This window comes from Culex pipiens, chromosome 2, assembly GCF_016801865.2.
Source record: "Culex pipiens pallens isolate TS chromosome 2, TS_CPP_V2, whole genome shotgun sequence".
Lineage (NCBI taxonomy): Eukaryota > Metazoa > Arthropoda > Insecta > Diptera > Culicidae > Culex > Culex pipiens.
This window is the reverse complement of record NC_068938.1, coordinates 56,296,914-56,321,048: the sequence shown is the minus strand read 5'-3', so window position 1 is coordinate 56,321,048 and position 24,135 is coordinate 56,296,914. Positions and strand designations below refer to the sequence as shown.

At 38.6% G+C, this 24,135-nt stretch overlaps 1 protein-coding gene across 1 annotated transcript in view; it reads left to right on the top strand.

Moving 5' to 3' along the window:
* Positions 1 to 23,882, top strand: part of LOC120418621 (zwei Ig domain protein zig-8-like) — a 38,752-nt gene extending 14,870 nt beyond the window's left edge. The window contains exons 2-7 of the mRNA XM_039581064.2: positions 3,689 to 3,933; positions 10,691 to 10,807; positions 11,030 to 11,123; positions 11,422 to 11,549; positions 18,945 to 19,113; positions 22,061 to 23,882. Coding sequence (XP_039436998.1) covers positions 3,689 to 3,933; positions 10,691 to 10,807; positions 11,030 to 11,123; positions 11,422 to 11,549; positions 18,945 to 19,113; positions 22,061 to 22,164 — 857 coding nt within the window. The 3' untranslated portion in view covers positions 22,165 to 23,882. The remainder of the gene's footprint in view (positions 1 to 3,688; positions 3,934 to 10,690; positions 10,808 to 11,029; positions 11,124 to 11,421; positions 11,550 to 18,944; positions 19,114 to 22,060) is intronic.
* Positions 23,883 to 24,135: the final 253 nt, after the last annotated feature.

Genomic DNA, 24,135 nt, shown 5'->3' with positions numbered 1-24,135 from the left:
GGATGGTGCGGGCTCGGGTGCGGGTGCGGAACGAGGTTGGAAGATTAGGGGAAAGTTGGTTTTCAAAAGGATAAGGCCATGGCTGCAGCTTCTTGCAGGACCTGCAGCTGTTTCACGACCGAAATGGGTAAGAATGAAGCTTGGGTGTTTGGTGGCGTTTGAGATTATTTTGTTTGTTTATGTAGGACGCCGTTTATGTGGTTGCCGAAGATTGGAGGTCGGGATGTGGATTTGCACCGGTTGTATTCGGTGGTGGTGGCCCGGGGTGGGTAGACGAGATTGACGTTGAAGCAGATTTACATCCACTTTTTGAACATGTACGAAAAAGTTAATTTTCACGGTGAGGAGAAGGATCCGACGGAAGAGGGAAACGACGAGTAGCGGCATAATCGGAGGTGGTCAGCGCGGATGTTGCACTCGGTGGCGGCGGTTTACGACCATCAGCAGCATTATGTGCCAGAAGTAATGACGGGACAGTGTGGGATGTCCCGAGGATCCGCAGTCCATTTCTCGTTGCGGGACGAGTATTACCTAAACATCCGGAAGAACAGATTGCACTAGTTCTAGAAGGACCGTCTGTACGAAAGCCACAGGTCCTGGAGCTGTCGTACTCAGATTACTTCCAGAAGTTGGAGCGAGATCCGACGAACCTGATCAAAAACATCTACCTGGAATACCGAAGAAGTTACAGGTGAGTATTGAGAATGTGTTCAGTGTCTAGCCAATTTCATTTACTTTAAAACCCTTTCAGCAACTTCCGCCCGCAAACGCTCATCTCGCAACGGCGCAGCTTCGGCCGGATGAACTTTGACGGCGAGTTGGCAATATCTGTATCATTCTCGAAGGAGGACGAAGTGATCGTGAACTATCCGCTCATGCGCTTCACTTCCTAGCCGGAAAACGTCGACTTCCCTTCCCGAATCAACAACCAATGGCCAACTCCTCCAAGCCTGTCCTGATGATGGCCGGCAACGAGACCATCCTGTTCTCTACATCGCTGTCGCGCTCCAAAATAAAGGCCGCGATGATGCTCCCCAACGAAACATCCATCCGTAACCTGCTCAGCCTGGGGCCTTCGAACGTGACCGGTGGCGTACCGTAAGAATCGGTACAGTTTGGACGCGGAAGTTGGCCAACCATAAGCAGATCCGTTAAATTCAAAAAAAAAAAAAAAATGAAAACATGCTGTTTTAATATTAAAATATTGAAATAAAATCCATCACATGTTTCGAAAATCATCACTGTAATGTTAAATGTTAGGGGAGAGTGGGGAGACTTGATCCCCTTTTTTTGTATCGCACATAACTCTGTTAATTTCTCACAAAACTATAAACTTTTTGCATGAATTGAAAGCTTAAACATTCATCTATGTTTGGCTAATAAGGGTATTTCATCAGATGAACTATTCGAATCATGCCAAGCGTTTTAAAAAAATATTTTAAACCGGCATTTTAAAAATGTTAGGGGTAACTTGATCCCCCTTTCAACATTTTGCAGAAATCTTAAGCAAAATGTTTCTTATTCATCCAAACTTTTATTTTCTATATGTTACAGCAATTTCACATAAAACCTGTACGTTTGTGTTCAAAATATAAAAGTTTAGTATGTAAAATATTTAAAAACTTAAAATATTATTTTTTAGACCAAAATTAAGCATGTTTACAGAAGCTGGAAATTTTTGTTTACAAAACTTTTGAAAAAAAGTTCAAACTGCAGTAAGTTATGTACAACTATACTAAAGGAAACTATGTACGAAAACCCAGCCCAATTAATTAATCTTGAGGCTGATTCCAGTGACTGTAAAAAATGCAAATCCCTAAATGCACTTTTTTAAACAATTGATTGTAAAAATAGTATGACGATAAATTTAACATCAAATGCGTAAGGGTTTTGGAGTTGATAAGTTTATCAAACAATTCATGTATAAAAAATATTTTTTTTGAATAATTTTTGAGTGTTTTCTATAGATATCAAAACAAAGAAAAAAAGATCTCTTGGACGTTTTTTGCAGCTCGTTTTAGAAAAATGTGTGTAACTCAATCTAAACATTTTATATTTTTTTGCTTTGTTTTCTACAATGAGTTTTAGTTAATTTCGCACAACTTTCTAGAACAAAGCTAATAGTTTTACCCACATGCTGACGAGATACAGGCTTGGGATCAAGTGTCCCCGGGGATCAAGTCTCCCCACTCTCCCCTATTTATTCTTGCCATAAAAAGTTTTTTCTTATATTAAAAGTAAAAAACTTTTACCTTTACAACGATTTTGTTCCAGAAATGCATGGTAGTATCAACAACTTTTTAACTTTTAAATTAAAAAGTTTGAACTTTCTACGAATATTCACCAACGCGAACTTTTAATCCAACGAACGATCTTTTTAAATTTAGAGTATTTTTTCTTTGTGTTTAGAACCTTAATTTGGGGTGTCATCACTCCGGGAGCAAACTTTGCAAATAAGCCATCCGCTCACTCTATTGGGATGGGTTTGCCGCAGTGCTGTAAGCTGTAACTGACACAGCACGAGGGATGTTGCGGGGTTTCGATTAGTTTACGAAACATGAGCAATTTAGTTTTCAAGGGGAGGAGGAAGAGGAAGGGAGGAGGGTTGGCTAGTATAGGCCCTAATAAACACATGAAACTTATCGTGTGTTATATTAACCCTCTACCGCCCAGATTTTTTTTTTCGAAAATGTTTATTTTTCCCATGTTCAGGAGGTCATTTTGAGCAACTTTTGTTCTACGAAAAACTTTACTTCTCTTGTTTTATGTTATTCTTGCTTTATTTTATTTTAATCTTGTTATGTTCATGTTTGTTTTTGATAGTATTCGGCCTATTCTACCACCTTATATCATTACATTTTGCCTATCTAATTTTTTCACGTTTTTACAGTCACTTTTTCAATTTTTTGCATGTTTTTCACATTTTCTGCTATAGAATGGCACCATCATCATATAAATTGCAAAAAAAAATGTGTAGAGGCATAGTCAGGAATACTACAAAAATTACTGCGTACTTCTTTTTACTGAAAATATAGGAAAAGTTAGTAAAAAACACAGCCAAAGTTGACCCCTAAAAAAATGACATTTTTTAAAACATTGGCAAAGTCACATAAAACAAGTTAAACTTCCAACCCTGAAATTTTCTAAAATTTTAAGAGTTGTTAAAGATCAAAAATCGGTTGGAAAATTGATTTTTGGCATTTTTTTAGATCGAAGCCCGTCTAAAGGCGGGGTTAGGTTGTAGAGGGTTAAGCACCATTTGCAAGTTATTTAAAGCATGGAAACCCAACATTTATTCGTTTCGGGGAAATAATTTTGCAGCAAATCACAAACAGATGCCAGTGACTATCTTGCACCTGAAATGTATAACAAAATCAGGAAAATAATTATTTTCTCGCAGATGCCAGTACCATGACAAGGAGTTACGGCTAATGAAAAACATTGGATATAGAATGTATGGGTCCGGCTTGAGATCCAGCTTCAAAATAGTGCTATAATATGAGAAAATTTACAGCTGAAATGGAAAACTCTGCAACACGAATTCTTGCCCTGAAAATGGAACCCTCACACGACCTCGACCCGAACTTGGAAATCGATAAATCTCTTCCAATTTATACCGGAATTAAGTTTCAAACTAATCGGTCCAACCTTTGTTTCTTTCTATCTCTACCCACCTCCCACCCTCCAGGTATCTCCAATACGGTCCACTCTGACGAGCGGTCCTCCTCGGCGGAACATCACGACCACCTCCACGAGCCACCGGCGGCAGATGTGGCCGAGAACGAGATTTACGACTCGGACGAAAGCAACCTGCTCCGGACGCCGCTGGACCGGGGGCCGTACTTTGATTTATCGGCCTCGAAGAACATCACGGCCCTCGTCGGCAAGACCGCGTATCTCAACTGTCGGGTCCGGAACCTGGGCAACAAAACGGTGAGTGATTGGTAATTTTTAAAACTATGTTTTATTAACGGATTTTTTAAAATGACTTAAAGGATTTTGTTAAACCCAACCCCTCTTCGATTTTCGTGAAACTTTGGTCTTAAAAGGTAATTTTGGTCCTGAGTAATTCTCGCTGAAAGTGGACCACTATTTACACAAGGTGCTCAAAAATCAAAAGCAATGTACTTTTCTAATAGCTCCCACCAAGTTATGAATGAAACCATGTTTGGTTGGTTAAATTTGTCCTCACCTCGGCGCCACGAAGCTAAAACATTTTTTTTAATTGGTAAATTTTGGACTTAGGCGCGCCTGCAAAATTGCTAATAACTTTGCAAAACTTCAACGAACCCTTAATGTTTAGGGGTGTTTTGGAAAGGAAATGAGCAGTGCTTTTGAATGCACTTGTCAGAAAAATACCGTTCCATACATTTTTTAGCCAAAAAACACCAATGTATTTTTCAAAGTCATTTTTGAAGGCCAGCGCCCCGCTTTATCGAAAAACTGACAAATCCATTCGAAAGCTGAGACGATTTCACATAAAGGACCAATAAATCTAAGGTGTATGTTCCTCCTATCTTTTTTAATCTAATTTTGATTCTGCGAGCGCAGCGCTCCGTTCGCATTTCGGTTACCCAAAATGTGGCAATTTGCTTGCCCCATTTTAAGGTTTTGTCAAAAAATATAGGTGCTCACTTTTTAAATGATAGTTTATTGTCCAAGGATCAAAATTCACTTTCGACAATTGACCAACATTTATGTTTTTGGGTTCTTCCAGGAATTGAATGTCGAAAAATTGTTTTTTTTTTAACTTCTTTTTGTAAAATGCTCACTTACAATTGGGTGGACTTTTTTTTCAGTAGAACTAATGAATGTAGCATGTAGGAAATTTTACCACAAACATTTTTCTCTATAAGATAATGTAATTTCGATACTCCAGTGCCAAGATATTTTAGTGAGAAAAAAAAGTGCCAATTTTACAAATTACTCAGAAATAACAAGCACGGCCTATTATTTACATGCGGCATATGTTTTGCAGGCCAGAGTGTGGTTCCTTACAAGGGGGTGTGGCTGCCAATCCAGACCTGTCAGACCTAAACTTTCAGACCAAAGTGGGCTTGGCTGCCAATCCCCCTGTCAGATCAAAGAAAAAAAGATAAACAAACTCAAGACACTGATATTGGTGAACACAAATTAGGCAAGACAATTTTGCAACAAAAATATTTTTTCAACAAAACATATGTTTTGAAGCTTAGAAAAATAGTCTATCGACTATAAAATGATTCAATTAATCGGCTTCTTATCGAAAACAGATAAAATAAAAAGATTTATAGCATTTTTTGTTTATTTAAAATTTCAACCAAATTTTCGGTGTTTACCTAAAGCATCTTGCAATAAAGTATGCGGAATTGTGAATCTTCTTCTTACATCATCCCCTTGGTTTCTTATAGTTATTTTGGTCGCTGAATTCGGATCTGGAATCAAATTTTAGATTAACAGTTAAATTTGGAGCCACGCCCAAAAGTTATTTGCGGTAATATGCTGGAATTTTTATCGCTGGTGAGTTCGGTCATATTTCATCTTTCGTTTAACTTTAATTGATATTTTACTCACGGATTTTTTATATGGAGAATGCTTTTTCAACTTATTATTGTTTTGAGAGGCTTCGTGGCGCGGTGGTAAGTGGCTTCGGCTGCCGATCCCTAAGTGGCTATGGGTAATACACGCAAATAATATTTGAGCGTGGCTTAAATATCACTGTTCACTGTTTATCTGAAATTTGATTCCAGATCCGAATTCAGCGACCAAAATAACTATAAGAATCCATACTCTGGCCTCCAAAACATATGCCGCATGTAAATAATAGAAATAATAGAGAAAAATGTTCGTGGTGAAATTTCCTACATGCTACATTCATTAGTTCTACTGAAAAAAAAGTCCACCCAATTGTAAGTGAGCATTTTACAAAAAGAAGTTAAAAATAGTAGTTTATGCAACAAGTTGCAAAAAGAGGATTTTTTCAGCACGAGTCGTACATTTATCCAACGAGGTTCACCGAGTTGGATAAATACGAAGAGTGCTGAAAAAATCAAGTTTTGCAACGAGGTCCATACAACATTTTTTGCAATTCCGAAAAACACCCATTGAGTGAAATTTTATGTCAAATTTTCATGTATTTTTTCAATAAATCGTTTGAATCAAAAAAATGTTGAAAAGTGTTACATTTCGAAACAAGTGCTGAAAAGTTCAACTTTTCAGCACCCATTTCAGTGCTGAAAAGTAGAACTTTTCAGCATTTATTTTGAAAAGTGTTGCTATTCGATTCTGTTATTTTTGGTACAGAAAAGTAGGCTATTTCGTCGTTCAAGAATGACAGGAAAAGTAAGTAGTTTCACGACGGAATTGCAAAAAACAATTTTTCGACATTCAATTGCCTGGAAGAACCCAAAAACATAATGTTGGTCAATTATCGAAAGTGCATTTTGATCCTTGGACAATAAACTATCATTTAAAAAGTGAGCACCTATATTTTTTGACAAAACCTTAAAATGGGGCAAGCAAATTGCAACATTTTGGGTGCCCGAAATGCGAACGGAGCGCTGCGCTCGCAGAATCAAAATTAGATTAAAAAAGATAGGAGGAACATACACCTTAGATTTATTGGTCCTTTATGTGAAATCGCCTCAGCTTTCGAATGGATTTGTCAGTTTCTCGATAAAGCGGGGCGCTCGCCTTCAAAAATGACTTTGAAAAATACATTGGTGTTTTTTGGCTAAAAAATGTATGGAACGGTATTTTTCTGACAAGTGCATTCGAAAGCTCTGCTCATTTCCTTTCCAAAACACCCCTAAACATCAAGGGTTCGTTGAAGTTTTGCAAAGTTATTAGCAATTTTGCAGGCGCGCCTAAGTCCAAAATTTACCAATTAAAAAAAAATGTTTTAGCTTCGTGGCGCCGAGGTGAGGACAAATTTAACCAACCAAACATGGTTTCTTTCATAACTTGGTGGGGGCTATTGGAAAAGTACATAGCTTTTGATTTTTGAGCACCTTGTGTAAATAGTGGTCCACTTTCAGCGAGAATTACTCTTCTTTATCTCGAATGCAAGGTCCATTTTTCGAATGATTTGCAGCTTGAAATGGCGATGGTTTGGAAATTTGGAGTAAAAAGGACTTCTATGTAAAATTGAACGCCTGATTTGATAGCGTTCTCAGAATTCGGAAAAAAATGTTCATCGGAAAAAATACAAAACCAGTTTCAAAAAATTGTGTCATTTTCCGTTACACCACTGTAATTTTTTTTGGAACATGTCATATTTTGGTAATTAAATGGAGTTTTGAAATCTACAATAACCCAGAAGGGTCTATTTTTCATCTAGAACAAAAATTTTCGTTTTAAAACTTTTGTGTTTTGTAACTTTGCAGGTTTTTTTCATAGAGTGTAACAATGTTCTACAAAGTTGTAGAGCAGACAATTAAATTATTTTTGATAAATAGAAATATGAAGTTTTCATAAAACTTTTTTCTAATATAAGGCTAGATTTTCCAAAATCCACACCTTTTTTTTTGAAAGTCAAACTTATCATCTTTCATTTGCGCCCAAGACAGCTAAAATCATTCAAAACTAGAGGTGGGCAAAAAAGAGCGAGCCGCTAAAAAGCGGGTTCATTAAAAGAGCGAACAAACCATGGTTCACAAAAAAGAGCCGCGTTTTTTTAAACTTCGGTCTTTTGAAAGAACCGTTTCAAGATAAAAGGATTTTTTGTGTCTTTTTTAAGTTTTAACATATTATTCATTGAACTTCCAACAAATGGTAAAATGTATTTTTTTTAACAAATGAAAATGTAATTTCAAAAATTTCAATGTTTATTAATTAATGCCAAATTTGGCAAAATTGGCCCATGGTGATCTCTTTCAAGTTATTAAGGATAAAAAATGCAAGTTCAAGGGGGGCTAATTCCCAACTTTTGAAAGCTGAATCGACACATTTCTTTAGGGGGTGGTATATTGCAACTTTTCTTATCAATTTACATTGAAATACTCTCAATAGCACTTGTGTGAATAATTAAAGACCACATAAATGTTTTCAGTTTTTCAAGTTTAGTTTGAATGGTTTTCTAACAAAATAAAAAAAAGCTTTTACAAATTTGAATATAAATTTGAGTATTTCAATGAAAATGTCCTAGTTCCTATAGTTTGCAAACGAATATTCTCGTTTTTAGTATTTTTTGCCTTTTCATCAAAATTTTAAAAAAGATCGAAAAAGCAGTTCAAAAGAGCCGCTCATTTTAATAAGCTAGCAAAAAGAGCAGTTCCTTTTAAAGAGCGATTTTGCCCACCTCTAGTCAAAGTGGAGCGAAGTTATGCTTTTCTGTAAAAAGTGGTTCGACGCAAACGACCATTTTTTTTTGGACCATCCTAACTCGGTGTAGGTCACCCTAATGGTAAAAATTATGGGACTAATTATTTTGGCCAGCGAACCCCCAGTCCAGCCAAATCGAAGCAATTTGATTTTTTTACTGATGATAGATTTGATTTTTCAGCATCGTAATTTTTTTTTTCTCGGAAAGTTCATCCAATTTCCCATCCCTCGCGAAAAACCGGAAATAGACGTAGATGGGAAAAATCAAAATTTTTTACTGAAACTGCGATAACTTTCATTTTCAAGTAGAAGTTGACAACTCCAGAGCATCTGAAATTGGGGTCTGCAAATGCACAACAATTTTCTATACAAGTTGCTGCTTGAGACGAAATTGGAAATTGATAGATTTATGATTTTTTAAAGTTGTAGTTGGAGTAGAGAATCCATGATTAGCCGGATTCAGAGACGAAGTTTGATTTAACAAGGTTTAAGTTTTTTTTTTGTACTTTGTGAACCGTTATTTGATGTATGAGCAATTCTCCACCAAAACTGGAAATGGATTGCAATTTATATTTTTTGATTTGATTCAAATTTTATGGGAGCCTTCCCTGTGACTAAAGAAGCCATTTTCATCCATACAAGGCTCCATACAATTCTGGCAGCTGTTCACACAAAAATGGTACGTACATATTTGAAAATCTGTAAATTTTGAACGAATTTTCTGATCGATTTGGTGTCTTGGGCAAAGTTGTAGGTATTGCTGTAGACTTTTGAAATATAGGCACATGTTTTTTTTTCGCTGAATTTGAAATTAACTTATTTTTGTACAAAAAATCCATTTCCCAATATCATTTTTTTTTAATTTAAAATAAAACTGATTTTGGTAAATTTGTTTTTTTTTGTAAAAAAAAGTTAATTTAAAAACATTCAGGTTTTTTTTCTTGTACCTATCTTTTTAAAATAGTCCTCATCCTGATACCTACAACTTTGCCCATGACAACAAATTGATCAGAAAAATCCCCAAATGTTACAGATTTTCGAATATTTACGTACCGTTTTTGTTTGAACAGCTGCCAAAATTTTATGGAACCTTGTATGTATGTATGTATGTATGTATGTATGATCCCCATACCCGCAGGCAACTTGGTCCTGAAACACATGTGAGCGCTAGGTGAACAATTCGATCATCTTTTACTCCGTAATCTGTACACCCACGTGCATAAGTTTTTTTGCACGAATTTTAATGCTACAAATACCGGCGCATAGATCAAAATGGTTTCCCGCTTCCCTCCCCAAGCGCCGGGAATTTGTAGCGGGTGTAGGGACACTTTGCATAGACGCCCTTGCTCCCATCACGTCACTGAGGGTATGGAGCGACGAGAAATTAATAAGCATGCCCCCTTAGTCGAACCTTCATTAGAGAAGCAGGCAATCCACAACTCACAGCGAACGACCAAGGAAACACCCTACCGCGTATATAGTAATAATTTTGCTTTGTTGTCTTAAGTGATGTGTGTGTGTGTCAGAATAAATGAAAGAATACTTGTTTTATAAAAAGAACGAGCTCACCAGTTGATATCTTCTTCAAAATCAGCTTCTCTTCAAGCGTCTCGCAAGATACACCTAATATCGAAAGGCCGGTCCCCGGTTGGGCTGCTTCCGATTGCAAACGCTCCACTCGTAATCTGCTCCATCGTTCTTCTTTTTCTCTTTTCGTCGAAACAGTGGCAATGTAATCTCCCCGCTGCAACTGTACTCCACCTTAACCGGTCCCACGGCTCCGATTCCCGTTTCGTTCCTGGGATTTTGACTTCGACCAGGTCCATTCACGCGGAGATGGACTGCGCTCGCCACCTTCCCAATGCGCGTTCCAGTGTTCTCAGGCTTCCGGAAGTTGTCCATTTCCCGGTCGAACCTTCGTCGTCGGGGAAGTTTCGACGGCCTTCAGATTCCAGTTCCGCAACCTACCCGGAATGAGGTAGGTTGCGGGGTCTTTAAACTGTCCTGCTCTAGCACCCCCACCTGTGCGATCCATCCATCCAGGCCGGTTTAGCAATCCAACATCCAACGGAACAGAACTCAACCAAAAAACAAATCTTGAGAAAATTCCACTTCGGACAGAGAAAAAAACGACAGCGAAAATTTTGTCGTCCGAACACACGCCTGCCAAAATTTTATGGAACCTTGTATGGGTAAACACAAAATGGCTTCTTTGGTCACAGGGAAGGCTCCCACAAAGTTTGAGCCAAATAATAAAATAAAAAAGGTCGAAATCGGAAGATTTCGTAGAGAATTGTTCATAAATACAAATTTTCTTTTCTGTAAACATAAAAATTGTTTATTTTTTGTTTTAAATAATATAATATCTATTTTTACTGATTTTACACAGGTTTCTTGGGTCCGCCATAGAGACATTCATCTCTTAACCGTAGGTAGATTCACGTACACCTCGGATCAACGATTCCAGAGCGTGCATAACCCACAAACGGACGACTGGTCGTTACAGGTAAACAAAGTTCTGTTATTAAATTATGTTACTGTATCAACCAATTTTTGAAATCCGAATTAAATTAATATATCATCCGATTCTTGAAATCTGAATTCATAATTTTGCAGGAATTTATTCGTTTCCAATAACCGTTACTCAGACAAAAAAGAAATGCAAAAGCAATTTTGGAAATGGTGTTTTTCACACGAAATATATTGCACATTTTTCGTTCCATTCCAGATCCGATATCCACAGAAGCGAGACACCGGAGTGTACGAATGCCAGATATCAACCACGCCACCGGTGGGTCACTCCATGCACCTGTCGGTAGTCGGTAAGTGGCGTGGCAACACTTGCCAGAATTTTTGATGCTCAAGCAAAATCCTTTTAATTTGAACAAAAGGATTTTAAATTACTTTTTATTTAATTGACGAAAAAGTTAAGTGATTTCCAACACTCAAAATGGCACATCAGTTAAGCGAGAACAAACTCACTATGGGGATGGGGGAACCGCGAGAACGAAGAGCACTTTACAATTTCAATTTGTTCCTGGAACTCATTTGGGAGTTTCGTTGTGTATATGTTTCGCCCCTTTTTCTTTTGTTATGCCAACACGCTCCGTTATTTTCCAGAACCCGTCACCATCATCGTCGGTGGGCCGGATATTTACATCAACACCGGGTCCACGGTCAACCTGACGTGCGTGGTGCGAAATTCCCCGGAACCTCCGTCCACCATCATCTGGACCCACAACCACCAGGTGAGAGCAACGGGGTGGGTGGCAAGTGTTTCCCAAAAAGATTTTCTCGGAAAGAACATAGCAGTGAAGTTAATTAAATTTTGTATTGGTAAAAATGATTAGTTTTTTTTAACTGAATGTCAATTTCACATCAAAATTATGATGTTTATTCTATCGGTTCATAAAAAAACGCGAGATAGATTGAGGGAGAAAACTTAAACTTTCATCTAGCAGTTCTGTTAAATTGATAGTTTCTATAATGTTTTGATACAAAATTCTTCGCGTTGTTTATGGATTGACCCTTAGAGCTTTAATATTCGAAAATTGTGTTTTTTTTAGCATTAGTTGAAATAATTACAAAATTTGAAACGCAAAAATTTAAAATAGCAAAAAAACACAATTCGAGAAAAGCTGCTCAATTTCAAATATGACAATAGGGTTGAAATCACACATTTTTTCCTGTTAAGAGCCGTATAAAAAAAAGGTGCAGGTGGTTATGTTACACATGACCAGTATGACAAAGAACTTTGCAAGATGATTGTTGAAATTTTCGATTAGAATGTCCGGTCCAAATTTACCCCTTATAATTACCGTCCTATCGAACTAAGGGGACGGAAATTACAAGTGGAGCTGAAATAGAAATCGAAGTGAATCAATTGCCTTTCCTTCACCACTTGAAAGTTACCAAGATGCGGGAATGTTTTTGCAAGGCTGTTGCAAGCAATCGGCGGCAGTAAAGGAAATTTGAACAGCAGACATTAAAACTGCCCTTTACAGGGCTCTAATTGATTACGAGATAGTTATTCTAAATTTCCAGAAACAGATTTTCGCAGTGGCACAAAAAAATGTGCATCGCAGTAATCTATTTATTACTTCCTGCCTAATAAGCAATATATTTTAACTGCTTAGCTTCAGATAATGGCCAAATGCAACTTTTTATGTCCAGTATCAAAAACCATAAAGTTTGATACCCATATTGCCCCAACTCTTACGGTCCGGCAAATGTCCCCCCATCGGAACATCCGCGGGGCCTCCGGCCACTCCGGATTGTGGCCACTACTGCCGAAATGTCAAATTTCATGTCCAGTATCAAAAACCATAAAGTTTGATACCCATATTGCCCCAACTCTTACGGTTCGGTAAATGTCCCCCCATCGGAACATCCGCGGGTCCTCCGGCCACTACAGATTGTGGCCACTACTACCGAAATGTCAAATTTCATGTCCAGTATCAAAAACCATAAAGTTTGATACCCATATTGCCCCAACTCTTACGGTTCGGTAAATGTCCCCCCATCGGAACATCCGCGGGGCCTCTGGCCACTACTGCCGAAATGTCAAATTTCATGTCCAGTATCAAAAACCATAAAGTTTGATACCCATATTGCCCCAACTCTTACGGTTCGGTAAATGTCCCCCCATCGGAACATCCGCGGGGCCTCCGGCCACTACTGCCGAAATGTCAAATTTCATGTCCAGTATCAAAAACCATAAAGTTTGATACCCATATTGCCCCAACTCTTACGGTTCGGTAAATGTCCCCCCATCGGAACATCCGCGGGTCCTCCGGCCACTCCAGATTGTGGCCACTACTACCGAAATGTCAAATTTCATGTCCAGTATCAAAAACCATAAAGTTTGATACCCATATTGCCCCAACTCTTACGGTTCGGTAAATGTCCCCCCATCGGAACATCCGCGGGGCCTCCGGCCACTTCTGCCGAAATGTCAAATTTCATGTCCAGTATCAAAAACCATAAAGTTTGATACGCATATTGCCCCAACTCTTACGGTCCGGCAAATGTCCCCCCATCGGAACATCCGCGGGGCCTCCAGCCACTTCTGCCGAAATGTCAAATTTCATGTCCAGTATCAAAAACCATAAAGTTTGATACCCATATTGCCCCAACTCTTACGGTTCGGTAAATGTCCCCCCATCGGAACATCCGCGGGTCCTCCGGCCACTCCAGATTGTGGCCACTACTACCGAAATGTCAAATTTCATGTCCAGTATCAAAAACCATAAAGTTTGATACGCATATTGCCCCAACTCTTACGGTCCGGCAAATGTCCCCCCATCGGAACATCCGCGGGGCCTCCGGCCACTTCTGCCGAAATGTCAAATTTCATGTCCAGTATCAAAAACCATAAAGTTTGATACCCATATTGCCCCAACTCTTACGGTCCGGCAAATGTCCCCCCATCGGAACATCCGCGGGGCCTCCGGCCACTCCGGATTGTGGCCACTACTGCCGAAATGTCAAATTTCATGTCCAGTATCAAAAACCATAAAGTTTGATACCCATATTGCCCCAACTCTTACGGTCCGGCAAATGTCCCCCCATCGGAACATCCGCGGGGCCTCCGGCCACTCCGGATTGTGGCCACTACTGCCGAAATGTCAAATTTCATGTCCAGTATCAAAAACCATAAAGTTTGATACCCATATTGCCCCAACTCTTACGGTTCGGTAAATGTCCCCCCATCGGAACATCCGCGGGGCCTCCGGCCACTTCTGCCGAAATGTCAAATTTCATGTCCAGTATCAAAAACCATAAAGTTTGATACGCATATTGCCCCAACTCTTACGGTCCGGCAAATGTCCCCCCATCGGAACATCCGCGGGGCCTCCAGCCACTTCTGCCGAAATGTCAAATTTCATGTCCAGTATCAAAAACCATAAAGTTTGATACCCATATTGCCCCAACTCTTACGGTTCGGTAAATGTCCCCCCATCGGAACATCCGCGGGTCCTCCGGCCACTCCAGATTGTGGCCACTACTACCGAAATGTCAAATTTCATGTCCAGTATCAAAAACCATAAAGTTTGATACGCATATTGCCCCAACTCTTACGGTCCGGCAAATGTCCCCCCATCGGAACATCCGCGGGGCCTCCGGCCACTTCTGCCGAAATGTCAAATTTCATGTCCAGTATCAAAAACCATAAAGTTTGATACCCATATTGCCCCAACTCTTACGGTCCGGCAAATGTCCCCCCATCGGAACATCCGCGGGTCCTCCGGCCACTCCAGATTGTGGCCACTACTGCCGAAATGTCAAATTTCATGTCCAGTATCAAAAACCATAAAGTTTGATACCCATATTGCCCCAACTCTTACGGTTCGGTAAATGTCCCCCCATCGGAACATCCGCGGGGCCTCCGGCCACTCCGGATTGTGGCCACTACTGCCGAAATGTCAAATTTCATGTCCAGTATCAAAAACCATAAAGTTTGATACCCATATTGCCCCAACTCTTACGGTCCGGCAAATGTCCCCCCATCGGAACATCCGCGGGGCCTCCGGCCACTTCTGCCGAAATGTCAAATTTCATGTCCAGTATCAAAAACCATGAAGTTTGATACCCATATTGCCCCAACTCTTACGGTTCGGTAAATGTCCCCCCATCGGAACATCCGCGGGTCCTCCGGCCACTCCAGATTGTGGCCACTACTACCGAAATGTCAAATTTCATGTCCAGTATCAAAAACCATAAAGTTTGATACCCATATTGCCCCAACTCTTACGGTTCGGTAAATGTCCCCCCATCGGAACATCCGCGGGGCCTCTGGCCACTACTGCCGAAATGTCAAATTTCATGTCCAGTATCAAAAACCATAAAGTTTGATACCCATATTGCCCCAACTCTTACGGTTCGGTAAATGTCCCCCCATCGGAACATCCGCGGGGCCTCCGGCCACTACTGCCGAAATGTCAAATTTCATGTCCAGTATCAAAAACCATAAAGTTTGATACCCATATTGCCCCAACTCTTACGGTTCGGTAAATGTCCCCCCATCGGAACATCCGCGGGTCCTCCGGCCACTCCAGATTGTGGCCACTACTACCGAAATGTCAAATTTCATGTCCAGTATCAAAAACCATAAAGTTTGATACCCATATTGCCCCAACTCTTACGGTTCGGTAAATGTCCCCCCATCGGAACATCCGCGGGGCCTCCGGCCACTTCTGCCGAAATGTCAAATTTCATGTCCAGTATCAAAAACCATAAAGTTTGATACGCATATTGCCCCAACTCTTACGGTCCGGCAAATGTCCCCCCATCGGAACATCCGCGGGGCCTCCAGCCACTTCTGCCGAAATGTCAAATTTCATGTCCAGTATCAAAAACCATAAAGTTTGATACCCATATTGCCCCAACTCTTACGGTTCGGTAAATGTCCCCCCATCGGAACATCCGCGGGTCCTCCGGCCACTCCAGATTGTGGCCACTACTACCGAAATGTCAAATTTCATGTCCAGTATCAAAAACCATAAAGTTTGATACGCATATTGCCCCAACTCTTACGGTCCGGCAAATGTCCCCCCATCGGAACATCCGCGGGGCCTCCGGCCACTTCTGCCGAAATGTCAAATTTCATGTCCAGTATCAAAAACCATAAAGTTTGATACCCATATTGCCCCAACTCTTACGGTCCGGCAAATGTCCCCCCATCGGAACATCCGCGGGGCCTCCGGCCACTCCGGATTGTGGCCACTACTGCCGAAATGTCAAATTTCATGTCCAGTATCAAAAACCATAAAGTTTGATACCCATATTGCCCCAACTCTTACGGTCCGGCAAATGTCCCCCCATCGGAACATCCGCGGGGCCTCCGGCCACTTCTGCCGAAATGTCAAATTTCATGTCCAGTATCAAAAACCATGAAGTCCAACTCATCGGAACATCCGCGGGGCCTCCGGCCACTCCAGTCCAGGTGGTGGCCAGTTCCAATGATCGACTCCCGCGACTGGCATGTCTTAGCTGGTCCTTGCCTCCAAGCCATCTACTCCCGGACCTCCAGGCCGTCTGCTTCTGATGTGTTTTTGTCGACGTCCAGCAATAGAAAGAATTTTCGGGACCGACTGAGCCGCGTTTTGTTGATGACGATCCGAAAATTATGAAGTGGAGTGGGGATGATTTTAGATACATCAATCTCACGTCTCTCGATTGACTGATTGGGAAACGTTCGTTCATCCAACCAGCGTGCACCAAAAAGAGGGGAAATTTTTTTCACGTAACGTTTGGATTTACACCACGTAATCTTTCGCAAAAAAAGAAATATTTGTGTCATACATTTTTTAATTGCACTTATCGAACGAAGGAGCTGCTTTGTTTGGCTTATTGCTTACTCGATAGCAAATTGCTTCCGGGAAATTCGATTTCCTACTGAGACGATGGCGGGGAGTGCACACAAATATGCGTTCGGTTGAATGTCGACCATAAAGTTCACAACAGAGACAGGTCGCCGGTATAGAAGCAACAATCTGTCGAACTGCAACTGCAACGGCAGAATGTTTAATAAAAGTCGACGGCAATGTGTCACAATGGAGTTGTGATAAGCTGATGTCACGAGATACCGAAAAATGGAGCTCGGATGCGTGATCACAATCACACAATCAATGGTATTTAAAAAAAAATATTGGAAATTTCCGTAACGTGATACATTTTCCAATTTCAAAACATGAGCAATATCTGGGTACATAGCACATTAGGATCAAACAAAAATTACTAAATTACTTTTTGACGGGCATTCAGATGATTGTTTTAGTGAGCATAGTTCACCCAAGTAACATTTTAGGCTTTATCAAAGCTGTCACAAACCTATCAGCTAAAACCAACATTAAAAACACTTAGTCGTAACAGCCTCCCCAGAACCCCAATAAACCTCTGTGAAAACTCAAAAGGACCTCCGCAAAAGGTTGTCACGGCCTATTTATAAAACCTACATAGGAGTTCAAGGCTTTAAAATTGAATCCTGACAACTTCTTTAAAGCCTTAATTAAACCTTTGTTAAAACCCAGTTAGGAGTTATAGAAAAATGATATTTCCTACGTCTTCAAACGTCTTATGCTAGACAGATTTTATTCTGGCAAAAAAATAGTCTTTGTATGGTTGTCCACGCTCAATACACCATACAAAAAAGGTTTTTTTGTATGGAAATTGTCGAATTGGGTTGAGATTACCAAAAAAAGTGTCCACGAGGTTTTTTTAATTAATTACAATTTTTAATCATTATCAACATATTTTTGAATGTCGATGGTTATACCAATTATGTCAGAAATTCAGCATAAATGTGTGTTTTCATCAAATGCTAATCAAATTTATTGTTTTTTCAATCAAGATGGCGGGCAATCACAATCAATTAAACCACACGTTTAGCGCCATATTCATGCAATGCTGTTTGGCCTTGTTATATGCTTTTTAGGGGCTTATGGTTTTAAGTAAGCTGTTTGGGCATCTAAAGGCAATTGACAGCTACAACACCCTTGGCTTTAAAGAAGCACGAGATAAAACCATTAGGGCATGTCATTGCCATCGGGTTTTCAAGGCACTCTTAAAACTTTCATAAAACCTTATTGAAAGCCATTTGGCTTTTATTGCCACCAGGTTTTATGTCCGAGGCATAAAACCTTCTTAGAACCTTTAAATCAGCTCATGCTTATTGGTTGCTGTGAAAGCCAACATAAAACTTATAAGCAATCAAGATGCTACCATAAAACCTCAATAAAACTAGGTGGTGGCTAATTGGTTTAAAAATGTTACTAGGGTAAACTCCTAATATGAGCTTGATTTAATGAGTAAGATTTTTTGTCAAAAATTTCAGTTTTTAAGGTATTATTTTTATTTATTTTGTTTGACCACTGATTCCTTTATTTTCAATATTTCTTGGGTGTGGACCAGTTCCTACTCAATTAAAGTATTTCTTTGCCAACTCACATAGCAGTTGCGCCCACCCCTCTTCGATTTACGTGAAACTTTTGTCCCTGGTCACAAATTCGAGATCCATTTTTTGATATCTCGTGACGGAGGGGCGGTACGACCCCTTCCATGTTTTTCAATAATTTGCAATAATTTGATTCTAAACGCAGGGGAATGCATTTTCAATTGATTTCAGCTGATTGCACTTAAATTTTCATTGAAATTTTGAAGTTTTTTGAAAAAAAAATATTTTTTTTGCCCCCTGATTATACGGGCCCACTTTGAAGGGGGAGACAAAAACATTAAATAAAATTTGTACCAGCTTAACATAACAACCACAAAATTAAAGGTTATGTCCTTAATGAATCAATTAAATAATGTGGTACCAGAGGTATGTTGAATGGAAAATATGTATTGTCCATACATTAAGCCGATTACATTTATAGTTTCCATGAATGCAAACCATTTCTCTCATCGAATACACAGTAAAAAATCATGGTAATATAACATCTGGGAAAGGGTACATCTTTTATGTCAGAAAAAAAAACTCGAATTTTACCCCTTTTCTGGTGTAATGCCACTTTTTCAGTTTAAATTAAGGTAGAATCACATCATAAAAGAGGTAATATTCAACCTTCCATAATCACACCTCCCATATTTACACATTTTTTTACTGAGCCCAGAAATCATTATTTGCTTTCGAACCTCGACAGGAAATTAATTACGACTCGCCCCGGGGTGGCGTTTCGGTTATCACGGAAAAGGGCGAAACGACCACCTCGTACCTGCTGATCCAGCGGGCCAAAAGCACCGATTCGGGCAAGTACGTCTGCTCGCCGTCGAACGCCAACACGTACTTCATCAACGTTCACATCCTGAACGGTAGGTAGATCCGCTTGAAATTATTTTCTAAGTAGAATAAATAAAACTTTAAATTATCGATGAAGATACACATTTCCTGATTTGCTGATCAAATCTTCATCACGCTTTATAAATGACATGGTCTGTAAAATGCACTTTGCATATGTTATTGAACGTTCTCCATCAGGAGTGACACACAAACAAACACACACACACACATCCACAAGAGTCAGTTGATTTGAAGCTATTCACCACACCACACACAGCAGCTGCTGCACAAATGGACTTTCCACAATTCCGTATGCATTTTGCATTCTGTGTCAGCATTCAACCGGAAGCAATCAATATCGTCTTGCAGTTGCAGCGCTCTAAAGTGAGTTTGTAACATGTCAGTGTGCGTTTGAGTGGGTGTGTGTGTAAGTGAATGTATGCGATGTATTTCTAGGGAAGTTTGACGTATGAGCAATTCTCTACCAAAACCGGAAATGGATTTTATTTGTATTTTTTGATTTGGCTCTAACTTTGTGGGGGCCTTCCCTATGACCAAATAAGCTATTGTGTGTGATTGGTTCATCCATACAAGTCTCCATACAATTTTGGCTGCTGTCCATACAAAAATGGTATGAAAATATTCAAACAGCTGTAACTTTTGAGTGAATTTTCTGATCAATTTGGAGTCTTCGGCAAAGTTGTAGGTATTGTTGAGGACTTTTGAGAAAAAAATAGGCACACGGAAAAAAAAATTGCAGATTTTTTTATCAACTTTTTTTTCACTTAAACTCAATTTCCCAAAATACGTATTTTTTGATTTTCGAGATTTTTGATATGTTTTAGGGGACAAAAATCCGCAACTTTTGAGCCATAGAGAAACATGGTCAAAAAATCTGCCGCCGAGTTATGATTTTTTGAACAAATAGTGATTTTGGAAAAAATCGAAGTTTCATGCAAAAACAAATTTGACTTTATTTTTTAATGCAAAATTGAATTTGCAATCGAAAAGTACTTAACAGATTTTTTGATAAAGGGCTTTGTTTTCAAGATATAGCCACCGAAAGTTTGATTTTAGCGAAATATTTGCAGTTTTTCAATTTTTAAAAATAGTGACCATGAGTGACCATTTCTAAAAATATTTTTTTTGACAGTTCAAAAAATTTGCTATAAAATTGTCAAAGAGACATTGAAAATGGGACCTCGGGTTGCAGAGATAGAGCCGCTTTAAGAAAAAGAAACACGAAAATTGAAATTTTCCTAATCTCACCAAAACAACCCACCATTTTCTAATGACCATATCTCAACAACTAATGGTCCGATTTTCAATGTTAATACATGAAAAATTCGTGAAATTTTCCGATCTCTTCGAAAAAAATATTTTGAAATTTTTTAAATCAAGACTAGCATTTTAAATGGGCGTAATATTCAATGTTTGGCCCTTTTAAAATGTTAGTCTTGATTTAAAAATATTTTTTTCGAAAGGATCGGTAAATTTCACGAATGTTTCATGCATTAACATTGATAATCGGACCATTAGTTGCTGAGATATCGTCATTAGAAAATGGTGGGTTATTTTGGTGAGATTAAGAAAACTTCAATTTTTGTGTTTCTTTTTCTTAAAGCGGCTCTATCTCAGCAACCCGAGTTCCAATCTTTAATGTCTCTTTGACAATTTTATAGCAATTTTTCTGAACTTTAAAAAAAAATAGTTTAGAAATGGTCACTTATAGTCACTATTTTTAAAAATTGAAAAACTGCAAATATTTAGCTAAAATCAAACTTTCGGTGGCTATATCTTGAAAACAAAGCCCTTTATCAAAAAATCTGTAAAGTACTTTTCGATTGAAAATTCAATTTTGCATTAAAAAATAATGTCAAATTTGTTTTTGCATGAAACTTCGATTTTTTCAAAAAATCACTATTTTTTCAAAAATGTATAACTCGGCGGCAGATTTTTTGACCATGTTTCTCTATGGCTCAAAAGTTGCGGATTTTTGTCCCCTAAAACATATCTAAAAATCTCGAAAATCAAAAATACGTATTTTGGGAAATTGAGTTTTAGTGAAAAAAAGTTGATAAAAAAATCTGCAAATTTTTTTTCCGTGTACCTATTTTTTTTTCTCAAAAGTCCTCAACAATACCTACAACTTTGCCGAAGACACCAAATTGATCAGAAAATTCACTCAAAAGTTACAGCTGTTTGAATATTTACATACTATTTTTGTATGGACAGCAGCCAAAATTGTATGGAGACTTGTATGGATGAACCAATGACGCAAAATAGCTTATTTGGTCATAGGGAAGGCCCCCACAAAGTTTAAGTCAAATCAAAAAATACAAAAAATAAAAATGGTCGAAATCGGCCGATTTCGTAGAGAGTTGCTCGTATGATGGACAATTCTCTGGCATTTGAAAATATCCAATATACAGTTTTTAATAACAACCATACCAACTAGACAGTTAGTCCTACACCTTGTTATTATTGTTTGCATAAGGTGTATGTTTGATAAGCTTCTTATTGTCCGTTGGAAGAAGTTCGGTCTGTTTGCGAGTGGCAAATAAAAGTTTGCGTTTTAAGTAGCCCGCCGTGTTTGATTTCTTCCGGAACTCTCCAGAGTGATCCGGCCCATCCGGTTCTGTACATTTTGGCCTGACACTGCCTTTTGCTCGAAAAAGAAGAAAAATGTTTTACAAGACATGCAGTCCAGACTAAATTAACCGAAGTTTGATTATCTGAATCTGTGATCACCGCCAAATTAGTTGCCATGTTGAATCTATAAATTCTAAATCAGTTTAGAGTAGTTTGACGGTCATACTTTAGCTCGACATTTGATAATAAGAAAATGGAAAAAAAGTCGTGATTCTATTATCCGAAGTAAAATTTTCCCGAGGCCTTCGGATTATCGAGTCTGTACTGTATTGAATTTATTATTTGTTTACTATGCACAATTTTCACCATTAAAAAATCTCTTTACAGGAGAACACCCGGAAGCGATGCAGCACGGGGGCCAGCTCCGGATAGGTGACCCAGTGCACGTGTTTGTGTTCGTAATCATCACCCTGGTGCTGAGCAATCGATGAAGTCCCGCCGGCAGCGGAAAATGGAAGACCGTCGGAAGCCGGTGTGTATAATATAGAAGGCGGAGTAATTAGAATAGCGACAATGATGCCGGGGACTCGATCCGGTGGGACCTCCGGCGGTGGCGCAATCGACGATTCAATACTCGAGATCATCCAACGGCGTCGTGAATCGGAAGTTGAGCAGATGTGTTTTGAATGGATTGTTGAAGACAAGAAGGGCCAGAAACAGCCCACAATGTGGGCGGCTAGTGTAGACCTAGGATAGCAAGTCAAGAATCACTCAAAGTTGTTGATTTATCCGATGAAACTGTTTGGAATTGCGCTGGGAGCGAGTCCTCGACGACCAAACCATCATCACCGAGTTATGTTTGTTACTGGGAGGGCGGACGATTGTTCTGGGAATTGTGGCATAGATGTTTCGAGCAATGTTGGTTGGCACGCATAATAATAGTATTATAGACAAGAATTGTATCGATTGAAGATTTCGTTGGAATTACTTAAGATTAACAACGACTGTCTACGGTTCCACTGAATGATCTTAGTGCGTTAGAATGAAGAGTCTTCAATTCAATCTTCAATCAGAATTTTCTTCATGGAAGCCGCAAACTGACACAGATGTGTTTCTTCAAGCATATTGGTGATTTTTTTCCCAAAAAAGTTTGAGCTCTAATTTCAAATCCAGAAAAACAATATAACCGGAAGTGGTTTTTATTTGTATTTTTTTTTTAATTTAACTCAAACTTTGTGGGAGCCTTTCCTATGACTCAAGAAGCCATTTTGTGTCATTGGTTCACCCATACAAGGCTCCATGCAATTTTGGTAGCTGTCCATACAAAAATGGTACGCCAATATACGTCAATCTGTATCTTTTGAAGGTATTTTCTGATAGATTTTTTGTTTTCGGTAGAGTTTTGAATTTTTTTTATATGTTTTATGGGACAAAAACCGGAACTTTTGAGCTACAGAGTAGCATTTACAACAGTTTTACCACCAAGTTATGACTTTTTGAATATAAATGTTATTTTTTTTATCGAAATTGCAGTGTTTTTTTAAATTTCAGTTTTTATTGTTAAAATCAAATTGGCAATTGAAAAGTACTGTACAATTTTTTTTGATAAAGTGCACCGTTTTAAAATATAGCTACTTAAAATTTGACAATCACTGAAAAATACTGTTTTTCGATTTTTTTAAAATAATTTTCATAATTGTCCATTTCTGAGAATATTGTTTTCGATAAGTTCAGAAAATGTTAGTGTAAGTATTAGAGAAAAGAGATATTCTAGAGCTCTAAAAAAAATAACTCTTTTTCGCTTTTAGATTGATCCATGGAAATAATCGAAGAAACTAATTAAATAATGAATAAATGACCATTGTAACATTTTTACTTAAAATGTAACAAGGGTCATTTTCAGGGTACGTGAATTTTCACAATTTGCGGACAGCGTGAAATTCGTGAAATCCACATTTTCCGCGAAATCCCGTGAAATAATAAATCAAACCAAAAAATAACAAATTTAGCAAATATTCAATCCACAAAGGTTTCAACTGAGAATTGGATTTGTGATATTTACTTTCTGTACTCTTGAATTGAAGTCTCAGTTAGTTGTTACAACATTTAATAATGAATGAATTCAAGTAAAAATATTGTTTTTTTTTCACAACTGGGCTGCTGCAAATATTTTCTGAAATGTATGTCCCTCGGCTCTAACCATAGTCGAGGGGGGGGGGGGGAAATATAAAAAAAAAATAAAAATTTAAATAGCAGGCCTAGATTTCAACATATGGATGAAAAAAGTGTTTTAAATTACATTTTACATTTTAATGCGTTTTAACTGGTTTTCGGTTGATTAAACTTAAATTTTCATAAAAAAATTTGAAGTTTTTCGAATTTTGTTTTGCCCTTTGATTATTCAGGCCGACTTTGAAGAGGGGGGAGGGGGGGGATGGCGACATAAACTTTGAAAAATATTT